Genomic DNA, 25,790 nt, shown 5'->3' with positions numbered 1-25,790 from the left:
TTTGGAGCTGAGGGRAAGTCTTCTACGATTTGAAATGCTCCAAACCTGCTTGAGATAGTAATGTGGCCCTGAGTGGGACTGCCAAGCAGTGCTGCCTCTCGTGGGTGGTGGAGTGGATGGAGGGGGTCACTACTCTTTTTTTTATTCTCAGACTGGGAGAGTTCTGATAACATTTACTTTGTGTAGGCACTGCAAGGATTAATTCATTAGTGTTTGTGAAGTGCCTTGAGGATGAAAAGTGCTGTAGAAATGCGATGTATTATTAAAACAAGACTGAATAAAGAAAGAGCTAAGAGCAATCCCAAGGGAGTAGACCTACTCATGCAGGGATTGGAGAGATGACCTCACTGGGTGTTTCAATTTCTRCTGTTAGGATTATATGATAAAGTGGACATGTTCAGGGAAAGGATCATTGCAACATCCCTGGCTGTGGTAGCTGAGGGTGAGCTTTTGTAAGCTTTGTGCACCTTTCTGCTTCTGGGCAAAAAACAACTGCCATGTAGGACTTGGAGGGAACATCTCCTATGCACTATACTGCTCTATTTTTTTTTGCCATGATCATTAGGAAATTTTGTGTTCCTGGCTTTGTAAAAATAAATCTGCCTTGTATGGGTGAAAGGCATGTGACTAAGAATACTATAGATTGGAACCAYGCGTGTGTTCCAGTGGTAGGAAGGTTATAAGCAATGCATACACACACACACATTGTAACCTCCCCCTGCCCACACACTTTCAGTGGCCTTAGCCATTTGTCCTCACTTCAGTCTGGATGGGCTGTGCTGAGAAACAAAAAGGAATCCTGTCTTCCTGGTCTCTTCAGCCTCTCTGCTTATACATCCAGCAGAAGGCCAAAATGATTGCAAACATCAATAATTCCTTTATGTTGGGGGCAAGTACTTAGACACGGACTTGACATAAGCAATTAGTTTCACAAAGGCAGCTGAACAGCCATCAAAGGACAATTCTCAATCACTTTTGACTTGAGTCTCAAAGTGATGCGGTGCCAGAGAGATGACATGATCCTATATTCTGCTGACAGCTGTTCTCTGAAGTGACTCCAAACTCTGAAGTAGAGGCTGGACTGACCTCAACTCCCCTGTTTTTAACAGAGGTCCAAATTTGGCCAAAGGGCTGGACATCAGGCAGGAGGGAGTGATAGACTTTTATGGGGGGATGAGAGTTGGTGRATGAGGAAAATCAACAGATCTGCCTTGAAAGTAAGTATATGTATTGACTTGTCAATTAATCACTTTCTCTCTGTCTCTCTTCTCCTTTWATTTCTTCCTTGCTCAGGGAGTGTAAGAGCTGAAGATGAGGCCCAGGGTGGAGTGCTACTCTCCAAGGTTTTGGCTGGTGCTGGCAGTCCTCGCAACAACAGGGAGCGGGGCCCATGCCCAGAAAAGCCACCCGAGCATTGGCATCGCGGTCATCCTGGTGGGGACCTCAGACGAAGTGGCCATCAAAGATGCCCACGAGAAAGATGACTTCCACCACCTCTCAGTGGTGCCTCGGGTGGAGCTGGTGGCCATGAATGAGACAGATCCCAAGAGCATCATCACCCGCATCTGTGACCTCATGTCAGACCGTAAGATTCAAGGGGTGGTATTCGCTGATGACACAGACCAGGAAGCCATTGCACAGATCCTGGACTTCATCTCTGCCCAGACCCTTACTCCCATCCTGGGCATCCATGGAGGCTCCTCTATGATCATGGCAGATAAGGTAAAATTGAACTTGCTTCTCCAATAGACCTGCAGATCCAAATTTAAAACAGAGAGAAATATCCTATTCTCCGATTCTCAGCTGAAACCTCATGGGTTGAGTGATTAGAGAGAGAAAGATTCAAAGACATATTAAAAAAGTTAACTGTGTGTAGCACTGCTGGAGAGCCTATTAATCATGTGGAATTATCTGCAACAGAGAAAAACTAACGAGGGAAAAGAGCAGGTAGAAGAGAGCTGCAAAAGAATGAGCTCTTCTTCTTTATGATAGGTGAAGAGCCCCTGATAATTGTGATTTTTGAAAATATTTTATTTTTACCTGTGTTTTACTTTAGAAGAGCTGAGAATGCTAGCTTGGGTTTTTCCTGYGTGAAGCTGGAGGACATCATGGCGTTTTCAGGGACGTTTAATATAGCTCCTATGTCTTAATTGAAAAGTAATTGAACCTTTAATAAAGCCACCCTCTCTCCAAAGTGTTCATTAGCTCSTGGAGTTAAATAGGTGTTAGCTACAGCAAATAACCAGTCTGAACCAGTCTAGCTATGTCCTTCTTGTTTCTGCTTCACTACTTTATTCCTTCGTATTACTGACGTTTCACTGTTTTCCCAGGCTCCAGTCAGTCTTCCAGGGAGTTATTACACAAACAGACTTTCCCACTACTGCTTTTGAACAGGGCAGAGGAGTAGAGAGGAGCAGCAGCTGTGGCCAGCTGATAACTCTCAGCTTAGGGGAGCCCTCATGCGGTACAGCTGGACTTGATACAAATCTCCCCCAGGAGCAACAGGAGACCCAACAATTCACATTTGAGTGTGCATTTGGCCAGCCAGTGTAGGTTGCACTGGCCTCCAGGCTGATGTGGGCCAGCAGAAATACCCTGGAGAAGTAGGAGTGTCCTGCAGACTCAGCGTAAGAAAGAGTCTGACTTGACCCGTCTATTGAGAAGAACCTCTTGACTCCACTTGGTGTATCATAAAGAAATAAACAAGGATGCAAGCTGATTATTTTTCTTTTGCAGGTCACTTTTAAGAGGATCTGAGACGTACAACTAGGCAGATCAGGTGTAACTGAATGAAGGGGGGGGAATTATGATCAGTATGGTAACTTTTCCTCAGAATGAAATCTAGCAAACTGAGAAATCYAGGCATGTTTTGTTTTCTTTCTGTTGTAAATAATTAATCCAGTGTAGGTTTTTATAGGTGAATAGATRGGAAAAATTAGCCACAAATTATTGTCTCATTCTTTGACCAGTTATTCAGTATATAAATGATATACAACTAATATTCAGATTATTTTCTGAAATTGGGCTTTGAGCTAAAGTAATTATTAAATAAAATAATCACAGGCATTTTATTTTCTCTCCACTTGAATAATTTCACATATGGTAAAGTCATTCTGCCCCATTTCTCCAACAGTAAAGCTTTTCCTTCTTTGACAAGAATCAGGCAACACCTCTATGTTTTATTGCTCTCCTACCACTGCTTTGCATACTTATCAATGTCCATGTAAAGCAGGTCTGAAATATTACTAGAGTACCACATTTCACACTTACAGTGGCATTTTATATCCACTGTAAACAAGCATAAATGTTGCTGATGCCAGACCTCCTGAGCACTAGAAAAAGGTCCTTGTGATTTTTGAACTTGACTGGCCAAATTCTGATTTCAGACTCCTGCAGTGTAAATCCAGCATAGCCCCAGTGCCTTTGGTAAGATTAACTCAGATTTATGCTGCTGTAATTCAAAGAGGAATTTGGCCTATTGAACTTCCCAAAGATTTTTCTTTTTACCCATCTCTGGTCTCTCCTTAGGAAGGCAGCATGTCATGCTGTTGCCCTGTGTACCCCACTGACTTGCTTCTAAAGCACATTCTGGCAGGCAGGCAGCCCATGGGGAGCTCAAAGACGGAAGTCTTATGAATGGAAAACTCTGTTTTATCAACTCTCTTTTTTGTAGCTTTGTGGACGGGAGAAGCAGGTTACGTGCAAAGATCTGCATTTTAGGAAAGGGCAAGATTTCTTTTAAACATAGATTGAAATGGCTGACCTTTACAGATTCTGATTCACAGATGCGTAATCCTTAATGGATGATACTTATTTGATGAATTAAATTAAAATATGGCAGAGAGTAAATACATTGATATTCTACTGAAAAATATTGAAACCAGACTGGTAAGTCCTTAACAATCTACTTTCCACAAATGGCCTTGATGGAGGCTTTGCTTTCATTGACTTTTAGTCATATTGTTTGCAAACGAGTTATATGGTTAGGGTTTGATCTTGTAAAGCAGCAACTGCTTCTTTCAGCATCCCCTCAACACCCACAGCAGTCAGCTGTGATTGAACTGGCTCAGCATTTCACAGATTCAGACCTGCACTTAGAGCCTGGCTGTACTCTGTGTGCATTTGCAATCAGTAGGACCAATGGTACAAACCGCTGACGTCTTAGTATGACGGWTAAGAGCCTCTTCTCTGGAGGTTTGAGCAAAAGCCCTTGGCTGATCCACCTGCTTTTAACCAGCATGTGAAATTCTGTTTTATCTTCAGTGAGGGTTAAGCTGGTAAATTGAAACCCAGGAGAGCAGGCAAAATAATTAAAAAAAAAACCCACCAGATTTCAAGCTTGAATTTACTTTCCCCCTGCATATGTAGACAGATACTTCATATGATGTATAGCATGGATTGGCTTCATCTCAGTTAACAGGCATCTAAAAGCTTGCTTACCTACTAGCTGGAGTATCTCTACAATCACTGGCGAAGGAGGTGCCATCTGAGGACATCTCACCCTCCTTAGGGTGGAGTGAAATGCTTGTGAGGTATTCATGTGTCTCCCCACTCGGTACTAAAAGGGGCTGTACCTCTGACTTGCTCTTCATGCCTGAAGTTAAATCCTGTCCTAGGTATAACACGGCAGATGGTGATATGTTGCTGAAATTGTAACATCTGGATTTTTTGATTGTTTTGTTCAAACTCATGCTCTTTAATATTACATTTGATTAGATTTTGCAGCTAGTATTTGTCCTTTCTGTATTTCTCTGTTTTGCCTATTTCTTATGAACAATTATATAGTCATTTGCATACACGTTTGCCGTTTCTCTCCTAGGTGCTCGTGTGCCTGGTCCCACTTGTTTAGCTGTTAGGAAATGCTGCATTTAATCTCTGTCTAATTTGGCATCAGAAGAAAATGACCAGGTGATTTCTGTGCACACCGAGATCTGTGCTTAGTTCCAGGAAAATGACACAGCACAGACACGACATGCCTCAGTCTATCTCTAGAGAGACCACTTTTCCAGTGGAGGGCCTCCTCCTAGCCAATTCAATCCTTTTAGCTTCTGATGAAATGGCCAGCAGTGATGCCAAACCTTGTGAACTGCCGTGGTCGTTATCCCGTGTTGTCAGGGCAGGACAGCCTGGGAAAAACAGCTAAGAAAGTCCAATAGCCCCTGCATTAGATACTCTCAGAGAAGCAAGTTCTGCAGTCATGGGGCAGGGTATAAAAGGGACTGCACTATTTCAGCCCTACTAGCAAACATCTGGTCCTTGTTTTGGTGTTAATACATTGAAGAGGAATGAGGACAACAGTATCATCTCACCAAGACCCCTGGTTAACAAGGGAGCAGCACGGTTTACTACTGACCCCTGTTTAATCTGAAATGACAGGTAGGAGAGGGAAATCTGCATGGATCATCACCAACACTGGGTTCTTGGGATCCAAGAAAATGGGTTGTTGTGTTTCTCCGATCTTTTTGGTTTGCCTAAAGTTGCYTAAAATTCCTCTTTATGATTTTATTTTACATTATCGTAAGCATTAGATTTTGTTGTTGTTGGGAGCGTAATGCCCTTAAGACTAGTGGGGACATCTGCTCCCAGTCCAGTGTTAAGAATTGCTCTGGAAAATAAAATTCATTCCTACCACAGTGTGGAAATAGCTCATTGGTAGGTATGCTCTGGGTTGGAAAACTAATAGTGGAAGGAAACCTTTAAGGTAGCAGACATTTCTAGACTCGGTTTCGCTTTATTATATTTTCAGTATTGCCTACTATCACTTCTGATCAGAATGAGGAAGTAAAGGAGCAGTCAGAGAAATGGAAATAATAATAGCAATGTCTACTTATAGTATAATAACAATAATAACAATGTATACTTTTATATATATGTATGTATATACATACGATGTATAGAATCATAGAATCAGTAAGTTTGGAAGGGACCTCTGGAGATCATCTAGTCCAACCTCCCTGCTCAGCAGGGTCACCTAGAGCATGTTAGACAGGGTTGCATCCAGGCGGGCCTTGACGATCTTCAGAGAAGGAGACTCCACAACCTCTCGGGGCAACCTGGTCCAGTGCTCCATCACTCTCAACGGTGAAGAAATTTCCCCTCACRTTCAGGTGGAACTTCCTGTGCTTCAATTTCTGCCCATTGCCTCTTGTCCTGTCACACGGGACAACTGAGAAGAGTTTGTCCCCATCCCCTTGACACCCTCCCTTCAGGTACTTATACACACTGATATGATCCCCCCTCAGGCTTCTCTTCCCCAGGCTAAACAGGCCCAGCTCTCGCAGTTGTTCCTTGTAGGGCRGATGYTCCAGCCCTCTGATCGTCTTCGTAGTCCTACGCTGGACTCTCTCCAGCAGCTCCATGTCTCTTTGTACAGGGGAGCCTAGAACTGGACACAGTACTCGAGATGAGGCCTCCCCAGGGCTGAGTAGAGGGGCTGGATCACCTCCCTCGACCTGCTGGCAACACTCTTCCTAAKGCACCCCAGGAGACCATTGGCCTTCCTGGCCACAAGGGCACGTTGCTGGCTCATGGTCAATCTGTCGTCCAGCAGCACTCYGAGGTCTTTCTCTGCAGAGCTGCTGTCCAGCAGGTCAGTCCCCAGCTTGTATTTGTGCCCAGGGTTATTTTTCCCTAGGCGCAGGACTCAGCACTTGCTCTTGTTGAACCTCATGAGGTTCCTCTCTGCCCAGCTTTCCAGCCTGTTCAGGTCTCTCTGAATGGCAGCACAGCCCTCTGGTGTGTCAGCCACTCCTCCCAGCTTGGTATCATCAGCAAACTTGTTGAGGTGACCTGTCCCCTCATCCAGGTCATTGATGAAGAAGTTGAACAGGATGGGACCTAGTACTGAGCCCTGGGGGATACCACTAGCCACAGGCCTCTAGCTAGACTCCACGCCACTGATGACGACCCTCTGAGCTCTGCCTTTCAGCCAGTTCTCAATCCACTTCACAGTCCCCTCATCTAACCCGCACTTCCTGAGCTTATCTAGGAGTATGTTATGGGAGACAGTGTCAAAAGCCTTGCTGAAGTCAAGGTGCACAACGTCCACTGCTCTCCCCTCATCTACCCAGCCAGTCATTCCATCAGGGAAGGCTATCAGATTGATTAAGCAGGATTTCCCCTTGGTGAATCCATGCTGGCTACTCCTGATCACCTTCTTTTCCTCCATATGTCTGGAGATGACATTCAGAATGAGCTGTTCCACCACCTTTCCAGGGATGGAGGTGAGGCTGACCAGCCTATAGTTGCCTGGGTCCTCCTCCTTGCCCTTTTTGAAGACTGGAGTGACACTGGCTTTCTTCCAGTTCTCCACGACTTTTCAAAAATGATGGAGAATGGCCCAGTAACAACATCTGCCAGCTCCCTCAGTACTCATGGGTGCATCCCATCTGGGCCCACAGATTTCTGGATGTCAAGCTTGCAATATCTTAAAAGAAGAGGAAATTGTTGTTGAGATGTAGGCCACTTACTGTATTGAAAAAGATTTATCTTCTTGCATAAAAAAACGACTAAGCGATTTGACTGACTTGTCTGTTTCACAGTGAGTATTAACTTTTTAAAAAATGAAAAAAGTCAATGTGGTGGTAATGGAAGTAGAAAGGATAAGAGCAGAAAATGCTTTGTGTTCCCTTATAGCATGGCCGGTGACCATCAYTCCTGGTGGAAGTGTTCCTTGATTTTTCTGCATAGTCACACCATTTTGCCAATACTTCTTGTCTTTTCAGCCTTATAAGGCAACATAAATGTGAAGTAACAAAATGGTGCACATGCAACACTCAGAAAAAATACTGGAAGAAGCAGAAGATTATATTTTTTCCAGCTGAAAATAATTCTTCTTTATCTCTGTGTCCCTTGCTGTTTTCTCCAGGGCTTGCTCACACACAATAGGCATCCTGATGGAAATAAAATGGTAGGAAGAAATGATCTATGCAATTGGACTGTGCCCATAATAAAATCAGAACAAAAACTTCATGAAACTTCAAATCCCAAATTCTTGATTCTTTTTAGGCCAGATTCTTCTTTTCTCACACAACTTAGATGTGATTTTTCATCTGTTTCCTGTATTAGCTTGCTCTTTTTTCTCGCATTCACCCCGAAGCTGCAGTTTCTCCCCTGCCTTACCAGCTCCAGATCATAAATCCCTGTTCCCTTTCTTTTGTTTTCTGGCAAGGTCTCCAAGATATGTATTCTCTATCCTTAAMCACTGAAGGTTGCTGTGGCAGCTCTGTGCCTGGGCCGTGCTGCTGCAGCAGTGGTATTCCTTGGTATTTCAGTGGGGAGCACATCCAAACTCAAGAATACGTGTAAAGCAGCAGGGAAGAAAACTAGCTGCTGGCCAGAGTGCAGCAAAAGGACGCTGCACATACAGGGAAGCCAAAACTAGTTGGATGAGCTGAAAGCCTAGATACACACTGAAACCAGGACAAAGTCAAAGACACTGGGACAGTGCTGCTAAAAGCAGAACATCTGTAATTAAAAGGAAAGCACTTTCACTCTCAGGTTTCCAAAGGTTAAATAATAGAGATGCATGGGGAATGCAAACCTCATTTTTTTTGGATGTAGATTGCTTTAATTTTCATTAGGGATGACATCTGAATTTTTTAAAGCTCTACGTGAAAGAAATTAAGTAAAAACAAAAGAAAAAGTTCCCTTTGAATGGATTTTATGAACTGAAGTAAATTCTGAAACAAAATGCTGCTTAGAAAGGGAAATACACATTTTGATCTACAAATGTTGAAAGACTATGGTTCAACATTGTTAGAAGATTTTTAGCTTTTTTCCCTCCAAAGCAAAATTATATGCAATTTATATTTCCATTTTTTGAAACTGCATTTGATGATAGTTTAAATGTTTCCCAGACTGATCTAGTGATTAGCAGAGATGAGTTTGATTTTAAAAAAATCAGCATTTTCCCTTCAAGCTTTTAATATTTTTTATTGAGGACATGATTAAGACACTTTTTTTTTTGCTTTTGTTTCTTTTTGCTGCTAAATGAAAGCTCTGTGTAGGGCACAAATAATGAACTAAACATTGTTTGTCCTCAAACTATGAGTCTGCCATAAAGGTTGAGAAGGGAGAAGGAGAAAAAAGGTAGGTCATAGAAAAAGAGAGAATAAAAGCCAGTTTTGTATGCCAACATTGTTTTCCCTTGCATACACACCTCTAAGAACAGGCTAGGTGGGTCAGTAATTTATGTTTACATCTGTATCTAATCCATCCACACAAAATTAAAATTTTCACGTAAAAAAAGAGAATATAGGCAGAGTATTTCTGTGAAGTTTAACATCTCAAACTTTCCCTAGAACAATTTTTATTTCTTTACAAATAAATTACAGCTTTAAAAATCCCTCAGATATTAGGAAACCTGGAAATGAACTTTTAAGAGCTTTAGCCTCTCCCCAGGGCCATTAAACCCTTGAGTGTCAACTCTCATTTCCTAAACAAGAGCTGAAATATTTCTGTCAATATTATCTCAATGGAAAAATGACTTCAATGAAATTTATCATTTCTTTTGTTACATATCATGTTAAAATTGTCCATTTTTTTAATTTTGAAAGTTTCCYGCTACTTTCTCTCCCATTTTCTCAGGAGAAACCCTGTTCAAAGGCTATTTTTTTTTGGTATTGTTTTCAGGAGCCAGAATAATAATCATAAGAAAAAAATATAATATTTGATTTTGTTGCTTAGAAAAACCCCGTCGAGCAAAACCACTTTTTTTTAATATAGAAACATAGTTTTTCCTCAAAGTATTGTCATCACATTTTACTTAATCATTTCTGCCCGACACACTTCATATTTGCCCTGAGCCTTGGAAATGAAGAGCCTCAGACACCCGAAGCCTGAAGGCACCATCCACACTTCAGAGTGACACAGGCTTGGGGAGAGGAAAACCCACTGAGACCCAGGTGAGGCTAACACTGAGCCAAGATGTCCTGCGTCTGGCACGGGAAGCTGAATGCAGAGAAGYCTAAATAGAGGTGCAGAATCCTTCCCAAGGCAGAGTTGTCCCAGACAACACACACCAAGCAAGTGTGAAGTCTGATTCCTTTACATCAGTCTTTTGCAGCTATTTATAAGCTGCTTTATTTTAGGTCATAGAATTTTTCTTCCAGGAGTACTGTTTTATTTTTTTCTGTTATTATAGTGATTTTTTTTTTTTGACTGGCAGAAGGCTATCCCATAACCTTTCTTTGCGTAGTTCTGATGCAACAGCTGCAGCCCTACCTGAGGGCAAGGAAGCTCTTTCCTACTAATACATATACATGATGTCACCATTTTCTACTTGGAAGTAGAAGAATTGAAATATCCATGAAAAAAAAAAAAGATTGATTTCCACTCATCTTGGACCTGGCAAGTAATTGGGTTTCTGTGAAAAAGAATTTCTTCTTCCTAGTTTCTAACCCTGATTTTCAAACTGATGGTGTTTGGATAAACCTCTAAACCTGTGTGTACTTATCTAAAGAAAATCTAGGAGCCTGATGAGACCTGACCTATCATTATTTACAATCATTATTCTAACATCTTTCTTCAAAACAAAAAAGACTAACACAAAAGTATCTAATCAATTTGTACCATCCACAGCCAGACAAGAAGATTACTTTCTTCTTTCTATAGCAGACAGATCTTTATTACAACCTCAAGCGGTCACTTATCTCACAAAATCTAAATTAATTACACTCAAATTTGTCCCTACCCTAAACCGGCCTCAAAATGAAATTGAAAACAAGGAGTGTGAAATTGCCCAGTGTTGCTGCTTYAGATCCATGTGTCATTCCCCAGTAACCGCAGGACAGAGAGAAAAAATTCTTTTCAGGGAATCTGTTATTCTCTTTGCCTTTTATTTGCCTCATTAACCAAGTTTGGAGGGGATGGATTATGAGGGGAGTTAAGGGAATTAAATATGCATAGGCTGGAAAAAATAGGGTTCAGAAAAAGATATGACTGTAGTCTATGATTCTACTAAGGATCTGGAGGGATTGATGTATGAAGAAAGACTGAAACAGCTATGTATGTGTATTGTAGATTGGCTGAACAGTGAGTCAGGGTGCTCATTTATGTATGCGGTGGATAGAGATATACCAAGCTTAGAGAAAATAATACTTAGMGTAGTTGCCAGAAGTAAAAGTAGGAACAAAGGGATGAAACTGAGGAAAAGATATAAGTTAAATGTGTATYGAGAAGAAAGTCCAGACACTGTGAGTTTTATTACAATGTGCTGTGGTTTCCTCAGGGAAGAGTGTGGAAGCTGCATTGCTTCAGTTGTTTTCGACCAGGACTAGACTAAGCACTGGAGAATGTGTTACATAGCCAGGGTGGAGGAGGAAAACGAACAAGTTGAGAGACAGAGACAGAAAACTTGTCCTGAATCTACTACCATGAAAAAAACAAGAACAAAAAGAAAGGGCTTAAGTAAAGTAAGTTTGAGAGTGATTGAAAAAAAAAAAAAAAAGAAAAAACCTGAAGACTGTCATGGTAGTTTCTCTGTGCTTTGTCAATCGCTTCTAGCTGAGTATCTGTGAGATTCCTTATACTAATGGTAAACATATGTTGCAGATGGAGGGTGAAAGAAGAAATAAAGGAGATGGAGAGTCTAAAGGCAGGCAAAAAAAAAAAAAAAAAAAAAAAAAAGACAGGTATGCACACTTAGTGGGGCTGATCCAATGGGTGTGTTGTCAAATCTCAAATCTAAAAAAAATTTCTGGCCTGAAAGACCTGAGTCTCAGTTGCAGCACTGCTCTAAAATAGCTTTCTACGTGACTTCAGGACCATTGTTCAGCTTCTGTCTACTGCAATTTTCTCCATGCAAGAAGATGGTAATAATGTTTCTGTAAAGTCCTTTGAGCTCTACAAAAGGCAAAGACTACCTAATTGCTAGGGAGCAATTAATGAATTCTTCAAGCTGAAGTAAATACAATGCTTCATAGGAAAAGCTAGATTCCAGGAGGAGAAGCTGTAACCCCTACTAGAGTGGCTGAATAGCTGTGTCATGCAAGAGAGCTTATTGTATAGCTGATAGTACTGTGTATTGTAAGCTTGCCCACCATTCCCCATTGCGAGATTCTCTTGTGGGTTTCCTGAAACTTTGCCATATTCTGACTGTTTGGGCAGAAGTTTCCTATGCCAGGTGAATGCTCCAAGTTTCTTTTGGAAAATAAAGCAACTCTCTGAAAATGAGCTGAAAGAAAATACGTGATTTGCTCATGTTAAAAATACTGGCACCTTTTCCTTGAAAGGTTCTGCCTGACCACCACAGGTCTTTAGAGCAAGGACCTAAGTTTCGAGAAGGTGTCTTCTGGGGGATGACTTAATCAGCAATGCTCTTTTGTTATCACTGTGTAGACTGCCCCAAGCTGGCAACTCTTGAAGAGTTTCTGTCCTTGCAAGCTATACTTTAAAACTGCACCTGCACCCCTAGGCTGCTGCAGGCCATACTGGGGGCTTCAGGTGGGTGGAACTGGCTCTCCTGGGAGGTCAGTGAGGTCCCTGAGGGATGCAGCAAAGAGCAATAAATTATTCAGCAGGCAAAAGGACTGATCTTTGTGAAGGACTGTAGCAGAGGAATAGAGTAGGAGAAGATACCTGGAGAGAGGAAGCTAGTGTTTGGGAAGAGGTGCAGGAAGCTGATGGCAAAACTTGCAATGCTTGGCAAAAGCTACAGCTAGAGGTAGAGGCTGGAGTTAGCAGTGATGAGGGAGTGTGTGTGGACACAGCAAAGAGACTAGGATCCAGGAAGAGAAATCGAGAGGACCTGTGGGAACACTAGCATTAGCTGTATGAGAGATCTGGGCTTGTGCATGAGTGAGGTAAAGTGGGAGAGGACAGTCTGATGATGAAGAAAGAGATGTCTGGGAAAAGATCCTGAAACAAGGAGATGGGCTGGAAAAAGGTCAGAAAAGGGAGAAGGGRAATGGGAAAATGGAGAGGGGAACTAATGAGATGGAGATCCGTCTGAGCAGGAGTTTCTGCCTGACTTGAAAAAAAAGAACAAGAGACAGGGAATTGAGGGTAGCAGAAGAGCTGAACAAATGCAATGTGGAGTATAAAACTGGGGTGGAAAGCCTGTTGGGTGGAAAGTGGGAGAGGAGAATGGACCTGGGGCAGAGGCACGTAGTAGTGGACAGGGCAGTGGGATGGGGCTGTGACATCCTCCCTGGAGCTCTGCCTCCCTGCTCTGTTCAGCATGTCTGCAAGAAATATTCCCTCCCCCTCTCCATGCTGAGCCACAAAGGGAATGAGAAATGTCTCCCATGTRCCATTACTCTGCAGGGGGACAGGGATACTGGAATTTGTGTCCCCCCGGCAAAGTCTGGCAGCTATCTCTTAAAGCATGCTGACTCAGCCACACCCCCCCCCCCACTGAGCTTGCCTCGTGTCAGAAGCCTGGAGACCGGTGGGGAGAGCGAAAAGCTCCCRCTGTGAGCAGGTGAGCCTCCCCCAGCCCCACGCGGCACTGATTGCCAGCTCCCTGGCTCGGGGCCAGCGCAATCACTGCCGAGTCTCTGCGCTGGAGGGGACGGACAAAAATAGTTCAGGGGAGGCTCTGTGATGGAGCTGCTGGCTCCTCCAGGTGTGTATTTGTTACTTGCAGCACAGTTTTTTGTCCTGGCTCCCACTAGGGTGTTTATTTTGGTGCTCGCTTTCTGTGGAAACAAAGCTGTTTCCTCACTCCCCCAGCTTGCTGTAGAAATAAGGAAATGAGGTTTGAAGAGCCACATGATGTTGCCCTTCCACATGGCTGGGCAGTGTTTCCACCAAGCTGCGAGCTTTACTGGGTGGCCACTGCAGGGTCTCAAATGCTGCTCCATGCTTGCCCCCTTCCTTTCCTCTCCTGTCTCCTACTTTCCTTTCTCTCTCACTCTCCTCTGTCTGTCATTCTACTCATTCCTTAATTATTGTTTGCACTGTGCTTTGAAAATGCAAACTATGGTATAAATGTTAAGTGTTTTTATTATTATTATTATTTCTTCTTTTTCATTTGTATCCCTCACCCGGTATTCTCTCGCTATTGTGACTTCCAGAGAGAACGTGTGGGCCTACATTATTTATAACTGTGTGAGAGTAATTACAGAAGTGATTTAATTACTCAGTTTAATACCGTTCTTCACATCACCAGCTTGACAGGCTGGTGATCCTCTCACTGCAGCCTAATGCAGTCTAGTGTTGTATATACCACGTCACAGACAAGTGGGTAAGGGGGCGGCAAAGCTTGGGAAAAGATTTTTAGCAGCCTTGTGTGTTGCTGGTTGTTTCCTCCAGGCTAATGGCTGTGACTGCTGAGTTCATATGGATCTGGCAGGGGGAGCCTGTGGCACCACCTCAGCTAGGGTAGAGCTTCCTGTAGGGATGTTACTGACCCAGATGCTGAAGTGTGGTGAGCAACTGAGTGAGGGTTTGTCAGTCTTGGCTGATGGGGTTCACACTTACTGGGCTGGCCTTCCTGTGGCAGAGGTATCTTCAAACTACAAGGGTCTGGTGAAGGATAGGAATGGAGGAAAGACATCAAAAACTTGCTCTAAGTCCCTGCTAGGTCCCTAGTCCTAACTATGGGTATAACCTTGCCTCAAATGATCCAAGAGGGAATTCACCCATGCTACTCCTTATGTACATGTGTCTAATGCTTTCTCTGATATAAATCTACTTGAGCTGAAGTTTCAGTGTTCGATGTGTTGCATTAGCCAGCTTTCCAGCTTTATTAAAAATCAGTAATCTGGGAGGAATTTGTTGTTTCAACTTCTCTTTAAGCCTCCCAAATCATAGGGTTTACATGCCCTGCACGGAGCTAAGTACAAGGCAAAATTACTATCACCAGAAAAGGTTTTCCTTCCTAGTGTCTCCATGTAGTTCTGATCTGCTTGAAATAAATGATTTTTCTTCCAGAGCTGACTGTCTCCTCTTTCTGAGACTCCTCACTTAGGAATATGGTGTCTTCATGATCTCCAGTTCATTAGGGCTTGTTGGGAACAGAGAATCTCCTGTTGCTGATGCAGTATGGAAGTGGAGTGAGGGAGCAGAGGATGTGCTTTCCTTCAGGTGACATACTGAGCTGATGGTCACCAATACCTTTTAGTCATCTACTAGAGAAAGCAGAAGGAGRCCTAGCAGAGAATAGGAGAAGTGTAAGGAAGGCAATCCTCTTATAAAGGTAGTGTAGATACAATAAAGGGTCAATGTATTCTTAGCAATGGAGGTAGTTGCTCAGGAAGTAGAGGGAGAGACTCTTGTCAGATAATGCTGTAGTTATCAGATAATGGTGTATGGAAAGAGCATCTCTTGTGCCTGTCTTCCATGTCTGAAAGTTGTCTGGCTCCATTTGAGATCCTTCACGAACCGGGCTCTCAGCCAGGTTCACTCTGTTCCTCTGCACAGCAGTGCTAGGTGGGTGGCAGGAAGGTTGGGGAACAGGTGGCATTAGGGCTGATGGAGTGGAGAGCCTTTTGCATGTGGCACTTTGTGCAAAGCTGCCAGGCACAGGACACCTGGTATCTGGACAGGCTCACTGCAGGAAGCAACGGAAATTGAAGAATCAGGCTAAAGCATTTTGAGTGCAAACACTGATTATAGGTGCCTTTTTGACATCCAACATGAGACATGTTAAGGCAGTCCCAATTTGAAAAAATGCTGTCCATCTCCACCTTTTGAAAGTTGGGCTTTTCACATAGTATTTCTGAATGGACACACCAAGTCTCCCCAGTTGTGAGAATCTACACTAGAGGCGCACTTTTTTTTTCTGTCTGGCACAGTTAAAAGTGAATTTTATAACCTAACATTGGAATAGCTTGTTGAGAAGACAGAGCGAATGTAAAGGCAATGCTACAAGTAGTGTTGTCAGCTCTCAAATGAATGAAGTCTTGTTTTCAATGCATTTGTGTTTCATGGTTAACTGACTATTCGAATTACATACTAAGACTCTAATGTGAGCTTGGCCCTTAGTAGACACCAGAGAGTCCACAGAGGAGAGAACTTATACTGAATGAAGAGATTTCAGAAGAGCTCAGTCTTCTCTCAATGATGAGGATTTGGGGCATTGAAAGGATATTGTTTCTTCACCCACTCATCTGTTTCAGCTAGGGGATGTCCAATCCAAACAAATGGATGTGCCCATAGAGGTTTCAGTTTTTGAACACCTGGTAACACCTCTGCCCTGCAATAACCCTGTTTCTCCCAAGTCTCCTCCTACCCTTTTCCTAGTTTTCCCTGCATCTTTTGTACCTCCTGAATGGGCAGGAGATCAATGTACTGTGCTGCCCTGGGGCTGTGTGTATAGGGACTGGCCACTATAGGCATGTTGCCTGGTCAGTATATTTCATTGCCTTGTGAACCACATCCTTTGGGTGCTGATGGACTGAATCATACACATATACAAAGGCTTTGGGACTGCCTGTGGTCATAGGGCTGTATGTTGTACAGAATTGTAAGAACACACACACACACACACACACACACACACACACACACAGAGGCATACAACAGGTCTGTAAAATCTTTGTTTCATGAGGAAAACATGGTAAAAATGCACAGAAAAGGTGRGCAAAGCTATGTCAGTATTTCACAAACTGTGATTTCTGCACAAGTGACCTATACGGTGTGCCCTAAACATGTGCCTGGCATACTAGCCCTCAGTGCCATACACTCACACAGTAACACACTGTGATTCACTCTGGCATGGTCCTGTTCTGTGATTTGCATAGAGAAGCCGCCCTGTCTCTCAGCACTGGATGTTCGGTTCACACTTGTGCTCTGCACACATGTATGTGCTCTGTGACTCACAGCAACGTACCGCTGCGACTTAGATCACAGAAGCAAATGAGACATAAACATGAACAGACACTTGCTCAGTGTTTCATGCTCCTATCTGATAGCTTTTGAAGGGGAACGTGGTGCAAAGCTTGAAGATTTTAATATTTCTATCGAAAAACAGACCTCTTGGGAAAAAGAAATTAGCCTGAAGACAGCAGCAGTAATTGGATTATTCCATTAGTATCCTCTGTGGAAGAGTAGGGCACTATATTTTCAAAGCAGATACTTACAAATTGCACTTAAAACATGAATTGCACCTAGGTTTACTTGATAACTGGCAAGTAGATACCTGTTTTCTGCCCCACTTTTTCCTGCATGCCCTCTGCCTTTGGCCTCACTGTCTACTTGATTTTAGCACTGTGGCAAGACTACAGCAAGCTGTGATGGTTTGGGTTCCTCAAGTGGCACTGAAGGAGATCAGGCCATGCTCTAATCAGTGGGTGCCTTTTGTTGGCTGAGGAGGAGCCAACCTGAAAGTGGAAAGAAGGGAATATGTATCCCTTGATCTAGAAAAGACGGTGTGCTGAAAGACCTGAGCTCAGGGAGGGCAAGAGGCAGTGAGGTCTGAAAGGTGTAATGGAAGCATCTCTGAGCAGTGGGTTCTCTTTGGCTGTACAGGCTGGTCTCTACAGGGAATGTTGCAATTCTTACCACTAAAATAATTTATAATGAGTCTGACAAAATTTTGGAGTATGTATATCACTGCAGGAAACAGCACGGCTGTGATGGAAGGAGATGGGAGGAACTGGACAGGAGATGAGCCGGCTAGCCTTTCTTTTTTTACTAATTTTCATTATTTGACTGACTCCCCAACCCCCATTGCTTCCCTCTTTTTTGTTTTAAGTCTCTGATTATCTTAAAAAGCTTTTGCTTATTTGGAATCTGAGTTTTTCTGGGCTTGGGATTCATTCAGTTATTACTCATCCAGAAATGTAATTTCTTTTGCCAGTCAGTTGGTGGCTTAATTTAGATTTAATAAGTCACTTTGTGGTCCATTAATTAGGCCTTCATGCAAGTGTTTAGTGCCAAAGTGTGCTCGCCTGCAGATAGTGGAACGGCTTCACTTAGGGAATGGCTGGAGACCTCACCAGGCTGCACTGCTCCTCATGCCCGTGGTCCTTTCTCCTCCAATGAGCTGTGGTGCTGTTAACCTTCCCTGTCTCTGTGTTCTGGCATGAATCCTTGGGGCTCATCTTCACCAACTATTGTAAAAGCAGTTCGCTTTGATCCTTCTGTCCTTGCCTCAGATCCCTTGGAAGATTTTACGTACACATGCAGATTTTAAGTTTCATCTGTTTAATTGCTATAAATTGAAGCTGTGGCTGGCAGCTTTCTCACCAAAGGTAAAATGGGCTGGCAAAAGCATGCTATGATACTGACCACTGGGAGGAGAACTGGTCGTGTTTTTTGTCTTCTGCCTTGTTTAGGGCCACACTTCTGAAGAGCAGTATTGCTCACTGGTCACTGTACTGGTCTGGTAGTGTGTTGCTGTATGTCTTGAGATGTGCTTGTTACGATATTCAGCATGTGGAAACAAGCTGTTGCAAAATACCTTGTGTTACCAGAGTGCCAGAAGCTGGCCAGCAGCTCCTGCCGTGCTGCTGCCATAAAATATACAAATCTCAGGAACACAGATCAAACATAGATTTTTTTTTTGTTAGATAGTAGAAGAGTAAGTTTAGTTTTTCTATTTCCCTCTAGACTGTGATACTAGTGGAAAGATTTTCTTGACTGACATGTTTGAGTTTCTGTGGCATAGGGGAAGTGGATCTGTACTAGAATGGGTAACATCATGTGCAAGGTGTATGGCTGTGTAACCTCAGCAGTGCATAAACATCTCCTCTCCTCCTCCATGCCACATGTGTCACTACTGTCAAGGAATCCTCTTGGTCAAACATTTTGCTTCTGTTTGATGAATAAATTGGATACAGAAATGAGTTGACATGAGTAGATTAGACACTTACCAAGTGACAGGGATCTTGGTGTGACAATCAATTTACTGCTTTAAATTTAGGAATGTGTAAGAGATAGTCCTTTGGGAATTCATCCTCTGGGATTTGTGCCTTTCAGCTACAAGGTGGGAATCTCCAGAGCAGAAAGTCATTTTCTATCACWCCTATCTCACTGCTTGCCCATCCTCACTCTTCTTTGTAGTGMACCACCTCCTTGCGCTAGCACCCTTTGAGGGGTAACTCCTGAAAAATYTGTGAGATTTCTTGTGGCAACTGAGAAAAGGCTCCAAGATTGTGCTTGGGACAGTGAAAGGATGAAATCTGCTGAATGGGGACGAGTGTTTGAGGAGAGGCAACAGTGAGGAGGGGAGGGCTAAGAGTACCTGAAAAGTGAGGRTGGAAGGAGGCAGGAATCTGGAGAGAAGAGGCTTGATGCAATGTTCAGAGTCATTCATGGGCTGAAGCAGGCACGAAAATCTTAAGGCAAGATTGAGTAATTAATTAATGACCAGTGGGATGAATCTTCCTTTCGGTCAGCAATATATGCTTTGTGTACATATCCCTCCCTCTCTCTCTTGCATCCCCTGGCACCAGCTGAGCTCAGCAGCCCTCCTTGCACACACCCCACGTGTGCCTTCATGGGCTGGGTACCAGAGGCTGGAGAYCCTGCTGGCTGCAGTCATGCCATGTAGTGTTACTACCTTCTGGTGACATAAGCTGCTGCCCTCCACTGTCCCCATGTAGTTTGCCGTTTGTTCCTGGTGTTGGCCATGGCCTTGGAGTTATTTGTAGGGTGCTTTAAGGAAGAGAAAGGGAGYTCAGTTCTTTGGTTCCCCTTTCTCCCCTTATTGTCCCATTGCCTGTGCACTATGGGCTGGGGAGAGAGGGCTGAACAGCAAGGAAGGAGTGACTCATTTTTCAGAACTGAAGCAAATGTAAAAGAAATGTGTCTGTACCTAAAGGAGAGGGGAAAAAAAATATAACTTAAGAGTGAATAGGCTCATTTCACTCTCCTGAGAGCCCCAAGAGAAAAGCTCTTATTTATCGAACACTTTTGATTCCACAGCCTTCTCTCTTTTCCCTTAGTTTTTTCTCTTAATGGTTGAATCGTTTAACACCACATACAAAGTCAGATGTGGCCGCTGTGGGGCGATTCTGGGTTGCCATGGCAATAAGGCCTGTCTCTCCAAATTAGGACATTTTCCTGCTGCCTTTTCTATGTGAGGTTTTTTCTCATCTTTCTCTTACTCTTCCTTGATGTCTGAAGTGGTGAAAGCTGCCTCCTCTCTCACACGCTTCCTGAAAGGGATCAGACTTTGCCAGTCTGAATTAATTCCTCTGAAGCCTGTGCCAGCTTTGTGTGTGTCTGCTCTGTGAGGAGGAACTTTGTGCTCTTAAATGAAAGCACTACAGGATCAGAGTTAGGTGGGGTAGAAAAGGTGTAAAGAAAGTGAGGTTAGTGGGGGAGGGCAGTGTGTGACAGTGGTGTGCCTATTCCTTTCTTAGTACACCATTACCTCATCTCTGGTGAGAGCAGTTTAGCTTAAAATACATCTTGCACACTAGGAACTAGAAAAGTTGGAAGAATAGACCTGAGATGAACATAAATGTACTTTCCCACCTTGAAAAGTGGCGGATAGCTTTGACTTTCCAAGGTCCAAWCCTCTATGCAGCAAGCACCTGCCAGCGAGACAGTAGGAGTCATTCATCTCTTTAGGGCATTGCGCTACTGGGCCTTGTCTTCCAGATAGGCTGAGCTGTGCCTGATACAGGTCTGTATGCTGAAGTAGAGAAGTGTCTTTAAACCACCTCTGTGTCTTTATATTCTCGTTTCTGGATTGGGATTTGGCATGAGTCATACCTACCTCAAATTATTCTGGCTGCTGACAGTCTCCTAGGGGCCTCTAGGGCAGYTGGAGATTTGTCTGATTTAGGGATGCCCCTGGGCATCTGTCTGTCCCTAGGCAATGCCTCTGACCCAGGGAGTGGGAAGAGAAATGAAGTGGTACATRCACCACTGGAAACCTGCAGAAACTGAGGCATGCCATAGGTAGGCAGCTCCATGTGGTTGAATATTGTTAAGGACTCAGAGCGGATCCACTGCCTGAAAGGCATGTTGTCACAACAGTGTGAGATGACACATGGTGTAACAATATAATAGGGCAATATGGTCCAGTGTTTTCCATCCATCAAATCACAAATGAAAAGGTGAAGTGATGACTGTTCCTTGACTGTTCTTCTCCTGGCCAGATGGGTTACCACTCCAAGACCAGTAAAAGCTGGTCTTTATACTTATGGTATATTTTGGAACTTATATGTATAGCAGAAAGCTATACATTAGAACAAATCGAAGAGAGGGGAGTGTGAATGTTTGGAGCCTACCTATAGGTGTAAGATTTGATTGACGAGACTATTRGCCCATAAAGCCATCTGGCCATGGTGTGATGTTGTTTCTGTTGAATAATGTTTTGTGTAATCAGCTCTCTGGAGCCGAGGGCATCTTACTGCAAAATGAAAAGCATAACAGAGTGATGTGTCATGGCTGAAGTCCTTGGGCTCAGTCGCCCCTGCTCTGCACCTTTGACTGCTGTGGGACAGCAGTAATGCCACGCTGGACTGGTGGGGCAAGATCAGGCATATTACCTTTTCTCTGATAGACAAAAAGGATAGATTCTGTTTAACAATTAAGCATTTAAATAAAATGGGGAGGGGAACTGTAAACTGATCTGAGTTGTAGCTGTATGTACTCTGCTACCTTGTTCTGGTTTACTTGAAGTTGTCCAAACCTCAGTGGATATTAATTTAGAAGCACTCTTGTAATGATGTATGAATTGGTGGCCAATAGAGGATCAATTAGTGACACTTCCTCAGAATATTCTCCAAGCATCCAGCTGGTTATGGCTCTGAACTTTCTAAGCTAGAAAGCATGTCTTTGTATTTAATAGCTTTGGATTTTTGTTTTGGTACATTTACACATATGAAAATTCATGGAATTTATGAACCTATGTACACTTTTAGCATCTAAGAGACAAGGAGTTCCACAGCTTAACTGCTCGTGGTGTGAAGAAGTACTTCTTTTTGAAACTTGCCACTTAGCAATTTTATTTGATATTGCCTCATTCTTTTACTAGAAAAAAGATAGTTAACAGTTATTCCTTCTTTACCTTCTCTATCCATTTCCTAATTTTAGGGAGTCTTACCATATCCCTCCTAGCTGTTTTTTTTTTTTTTTTTCCTGCAGGAGAGTTCTGATTTGTTTAGCTCATTTTCAGGAAGACCTTTCCAGTTATGTTATCCTTCCTTGTACCTTTCCAACTTCTACTGCATGGCTTTGGGGAAGGAAGCTGACACTAGACTYTCTAGGGGAAAAAGGAAGCTCTATAGACCATGGGTATTACTTARCTGAGCTGTGACACAGCACAGCCACAACATGCCCTGTGCTGTCCTGAAGAATTGGCTTTGGCTCTCCCCTCTGAACTCCTGGTACTGAGATGGGGCTTGGAGCATCTGTCTTGTCAAGAGAGTTTGATGAATATGGGTAAGGGATATAGCTGCCTACCACTATTTGAAGAGCAGTTACAAAAATGGGAGGAGTGGCTGATGCACAAGCAGGCTGTGCTGCCATTCAGAGAGACCTGAACAGGCTGGAGAGGTGGGYRGAGAGGAACCTTATGAGGTGCAACAAGCGCAAGTGCTGAGTCCTGCGCCTAGGGAAAAATAACCCTGGGCACCAGTACAAGCTGGGGGCTSACCTTCTGGACAGCAGCTCTGTAGAGAAGGACCTGGGAGTGCTGCTGGACGACAAGTTGACCATGAGCCAGCAATGTGCCCTTGTGGCCAGGAAGGCCAATGGTCTCCTGGGGTGCATTAGGAAGAGTRTTGCCAGCAGGTCGAGGGAGGTGATCSTGCCCCTCTACTCAGCCCTGGGGAGGCCTCATCTCGAGTACTGTGTCCAGTTCYGGGCTSCSCAGTACAAGAGAGACAYGGARCTRCYGGAGAGAGTCCAGCGTAGGACTAYGAAGACGATCAGAGGGCTGGARCATCTGCCCTATGAGGAAYGGCTGCGAGAGCTGGGCCTGTTTAGCCTAGAGGAGAGAAGCCTGAGGGGGGATCTTCTCAATGTGTATAAGTACCTGAAGGGAGGGTGTCAAGGRGATGGGGACAAACTCTTCTCAGTTGTCCAGTGTGACAGGACAAGAGGCAATGGGCAGAAAYTGAAACACAGGAAGTTCYGCCTGACCATGAGGGGGAATTTCTTCACTGTGAGAGTGACAGAGCACTGGCACAGGTTGCCCKGAGAGGTTGTGGAGTCTCCTTCTCTGAAGATCGTCAAGGCCCGCCTGGATGYAACCCTGTCTAACACACTCTAGGCGACCCTGCTTGAGCAGGGAGGTTGGACTAGATGATCTCCAGAGGTCCCTTCCAACCTTACTGATTCTATGATTCTGTGATTCTACGATTCTATGGTGGACCCAAACTCTTGATAGTGCCAAACAGTTTAAGAAAATGCAATGATGATTCCTTAGACTTTAGGAAAAAAAGTTTTTATTTGGAAGGTAATGCAGTRCTGGAACACGGGCTCAGAAATCAGGCACAGCTGGTTGGATGTGGTGCTGGTGATGGTTCCACTTCGGGGGCACTCCTTTTGAGGCCCTGGCCATGTTGCGTTTCTGTGATGCCATGACCCCAGAAATGATAGGCAAGTTTGAGGTACTACAGATGCTTTCTGTAATTCTCCTTATGATGGAAAGAGTCTTTGTTACTCATTTTTCTTACATTTTTCTTATTTTCAGCATTGATTTGTTAGGCTTTTGTCCGTTTACTGCTTCCTTCTCGTCAGCATTCACACTGCAGGGCTCAGAAGGGCAAATACACAAATTGAGCTTTCGGGCCGTGACGCTGGGTAGGCAACTGTTTTGCACACGCTGACCCAGGAGCAGATTCTGAATCCCTAGGAAGCTGGAAKGGGCTGATTGCTGCTGTGAAAGTGCCCTGAGGTCACCAGTAGCCTCCTGCCTGTGGCATGCCAGTGCTGCTTCCCCAGCTGCACGGAAATRCTCATGCAGGCCTGTGTGTGGAGACCAAGGTGCAGGGCACGACTCGGAGCAGACGCTGTGTGCTGRGTGGAGCAGCAGCTGGATCGCAGATGGAGGCGCTGTGGGGTCTTGCAGGAACAACCGATGCCGGAATCATTGCATGCCTYGGAAAGGGAAAAGCCATTTAAAACAACAGTGAAAAAGAACAAAGCAAAACTCTTAAGACTTCCTAGAATTGCAGGAGAGGTACCTGAAACTTCCTCAGGTGATGAGCAAGCTTTGGTGGTGCAAGCTGGAAAGATGGCTGAAAGCTCAGATACTCTGGGATGTGGAGCCTGAGCAGAGATGTTTCCCAAACATCAATGTTGCTTCCATAACATTCAGTATTTTCTTCTTCTAGTTGAGTCATCCCGAACTTTTCTTTCTTTTAATGTATTATTTCAGCTGCTTGCCTTGATCTRGAATGCAGAGATAACCTCGGTAGTTGAAATGTGCAGTATTTAAAGTTTGAATTTCCAGACACTCACTCTATTTTACATTTGCCCTGAATCTGTTTCTGGCCCCAGCATCTTCACTGTATTGTGCTGCTCTTCTTATATCTTCATGGCTTGGAGGATGTCAGGATTGGAAATGAATAGGGAACAGGAGAAATAATCTGGACTTACAAAACATCTGTGGTGTGTATGACTGAAAGAGAGTGCTATGAAAAGATTTTTTTTCTGAAAGGGTATGGGGTTTRCAGAACTGAGGGGATTTTAAAGGCTTTGTTTAATGTTAATAATGCTACATTATAGATGTAAATGCAATTATTAAAGGCTTCTGGGTATTTTAGCAAAAATAATTAGAAAGAAAACTTTGGGGCAACTTGTATAAATCAAACCAAGAGAATGAGCTGACAGCAAGAATGAATATTTTTCCCCTTGCCTCCTACTGCATTCCTGCCTTTATTTCTACTGCATCCTTTTCCCTAGTCTAGAGCAAACAAATAGTCCCAGAACAAAACAAGAGCACTCTGTGCTCTGAGTGTCATCTGGAAAGATGGAACCAAAGTTTTTTTTCTACATGTCTGCAAGAACTGAGGGGGCACTAGGGGAAAAGCAACATGAAGAAACCTCAAACCTCCCTAGAAGTGCAGAGAATTTAAATCAATGCTTGTAAAATAGAGTAATGAATAAGACAGGTAGGTAAAATTCTTGCATGTAATACTCAAGCACTTGAAGTTCTTGCCAGAAGGGAACATTTTCACCTTCTTGCTTTCCTTAAGAAACAATTCCCCTTAAATTGGATTGAAAAAWGCAGGATGACTCTTTATGTGTGGATTACTGCTACAGGATGACTGCCAAAACAGTCAACTACAGTGAACAAAATAGGAAATATAATTATTGCTGCAATTTCAGATCACAGAGAAAGAATTGTAGCAGCCCCTAGGAAAAACAGAGACTTAGCATTTGAAGGAAACAAATTTTAATTTTCCCAGCCACAGAGTCTCACAGGAGAGAGCTCATGGGGGATGAGGGGAGCMTTCAGAAAAAGATCAAGTTGAGACTGCAATGCAATATGTGTGCRCAATACCCACATGATTCTGTGAGCTGGGAAATGTGCAGGGACACCACACTTGGATTCTACAATTGCTAATGTGTGTCTCTCTGGTTCTCCAGCAGATCCTTATGGACTTCAGGGAGGCTCTTCACAGGCAAGGCAGAAACCACTGTGCAATCAGTAGTGGGATCAGAGCCTAAAGTGGCTAAATGCTGCTAACCAAAAAGGAGAAGGGAACCAGAACCTATTGGAGAGAGATGAAGTGAAAAAGTAAAAATTGGAGTCCAGTTTAGAGTTTATCTTGTAGAGTTACATGCTGACTATTTGCCATTTTACATGCACTTATAGTGTCTGGAAATTATAGAATATGAATACTATATGACTATATGCCCAGCACTATGGTATATATAAAATGTTTTTAAATATATATTAGAACTGSCTGAAAGTTTTCTGGTGGAATAATTTT

At 43.5% G+C, this 25,790-nt stretch overlaps 1 protein-coding gene across 1 annotated transcript in view; it reads left to right on the top strand.

The window, feature by feature from the left end:
- GRIN2B (glutamate ionotropic receptor NMDA type subunit 2B) overlaps window positions 1–25,790 on the top strand; it is a 210,853-nt gene that overhangs the window by 35,821 nt on the left and 149,242 nt on the right. Inside the window, exon 2 of the mRNA XM_085308779.1 lies at window positions 1,294–1,722. Coding sequence (XP_085164905.1) covers window positions 1,312–1,722 — 411 coding nt within the window. The 5' untranslated portion in view covers window positions 1,294–1,311. The remainder of the gene's footprint in view (window positions 1–1,293; window positions 1,723–25,790) is intronic.

Source organism: Rhea americana, unplaced genomic scaffold (genome assembly GCF_003343005.1).
Source record: "Rhea americana isolate MKP2758 unplaced genomic scaffold, rheAme1 scaffold_281, whole genome shotgun sequence".
NCBI lineage: Eukaryota > Metazoa > Chordata > Aves > Rheiformes > Rheidae > Rhea > Rhea americana.
Note: the sequence above shows the minus strand (reverse complement) of the source record. Positions and strands in the feature narration are given on the sequence as shown.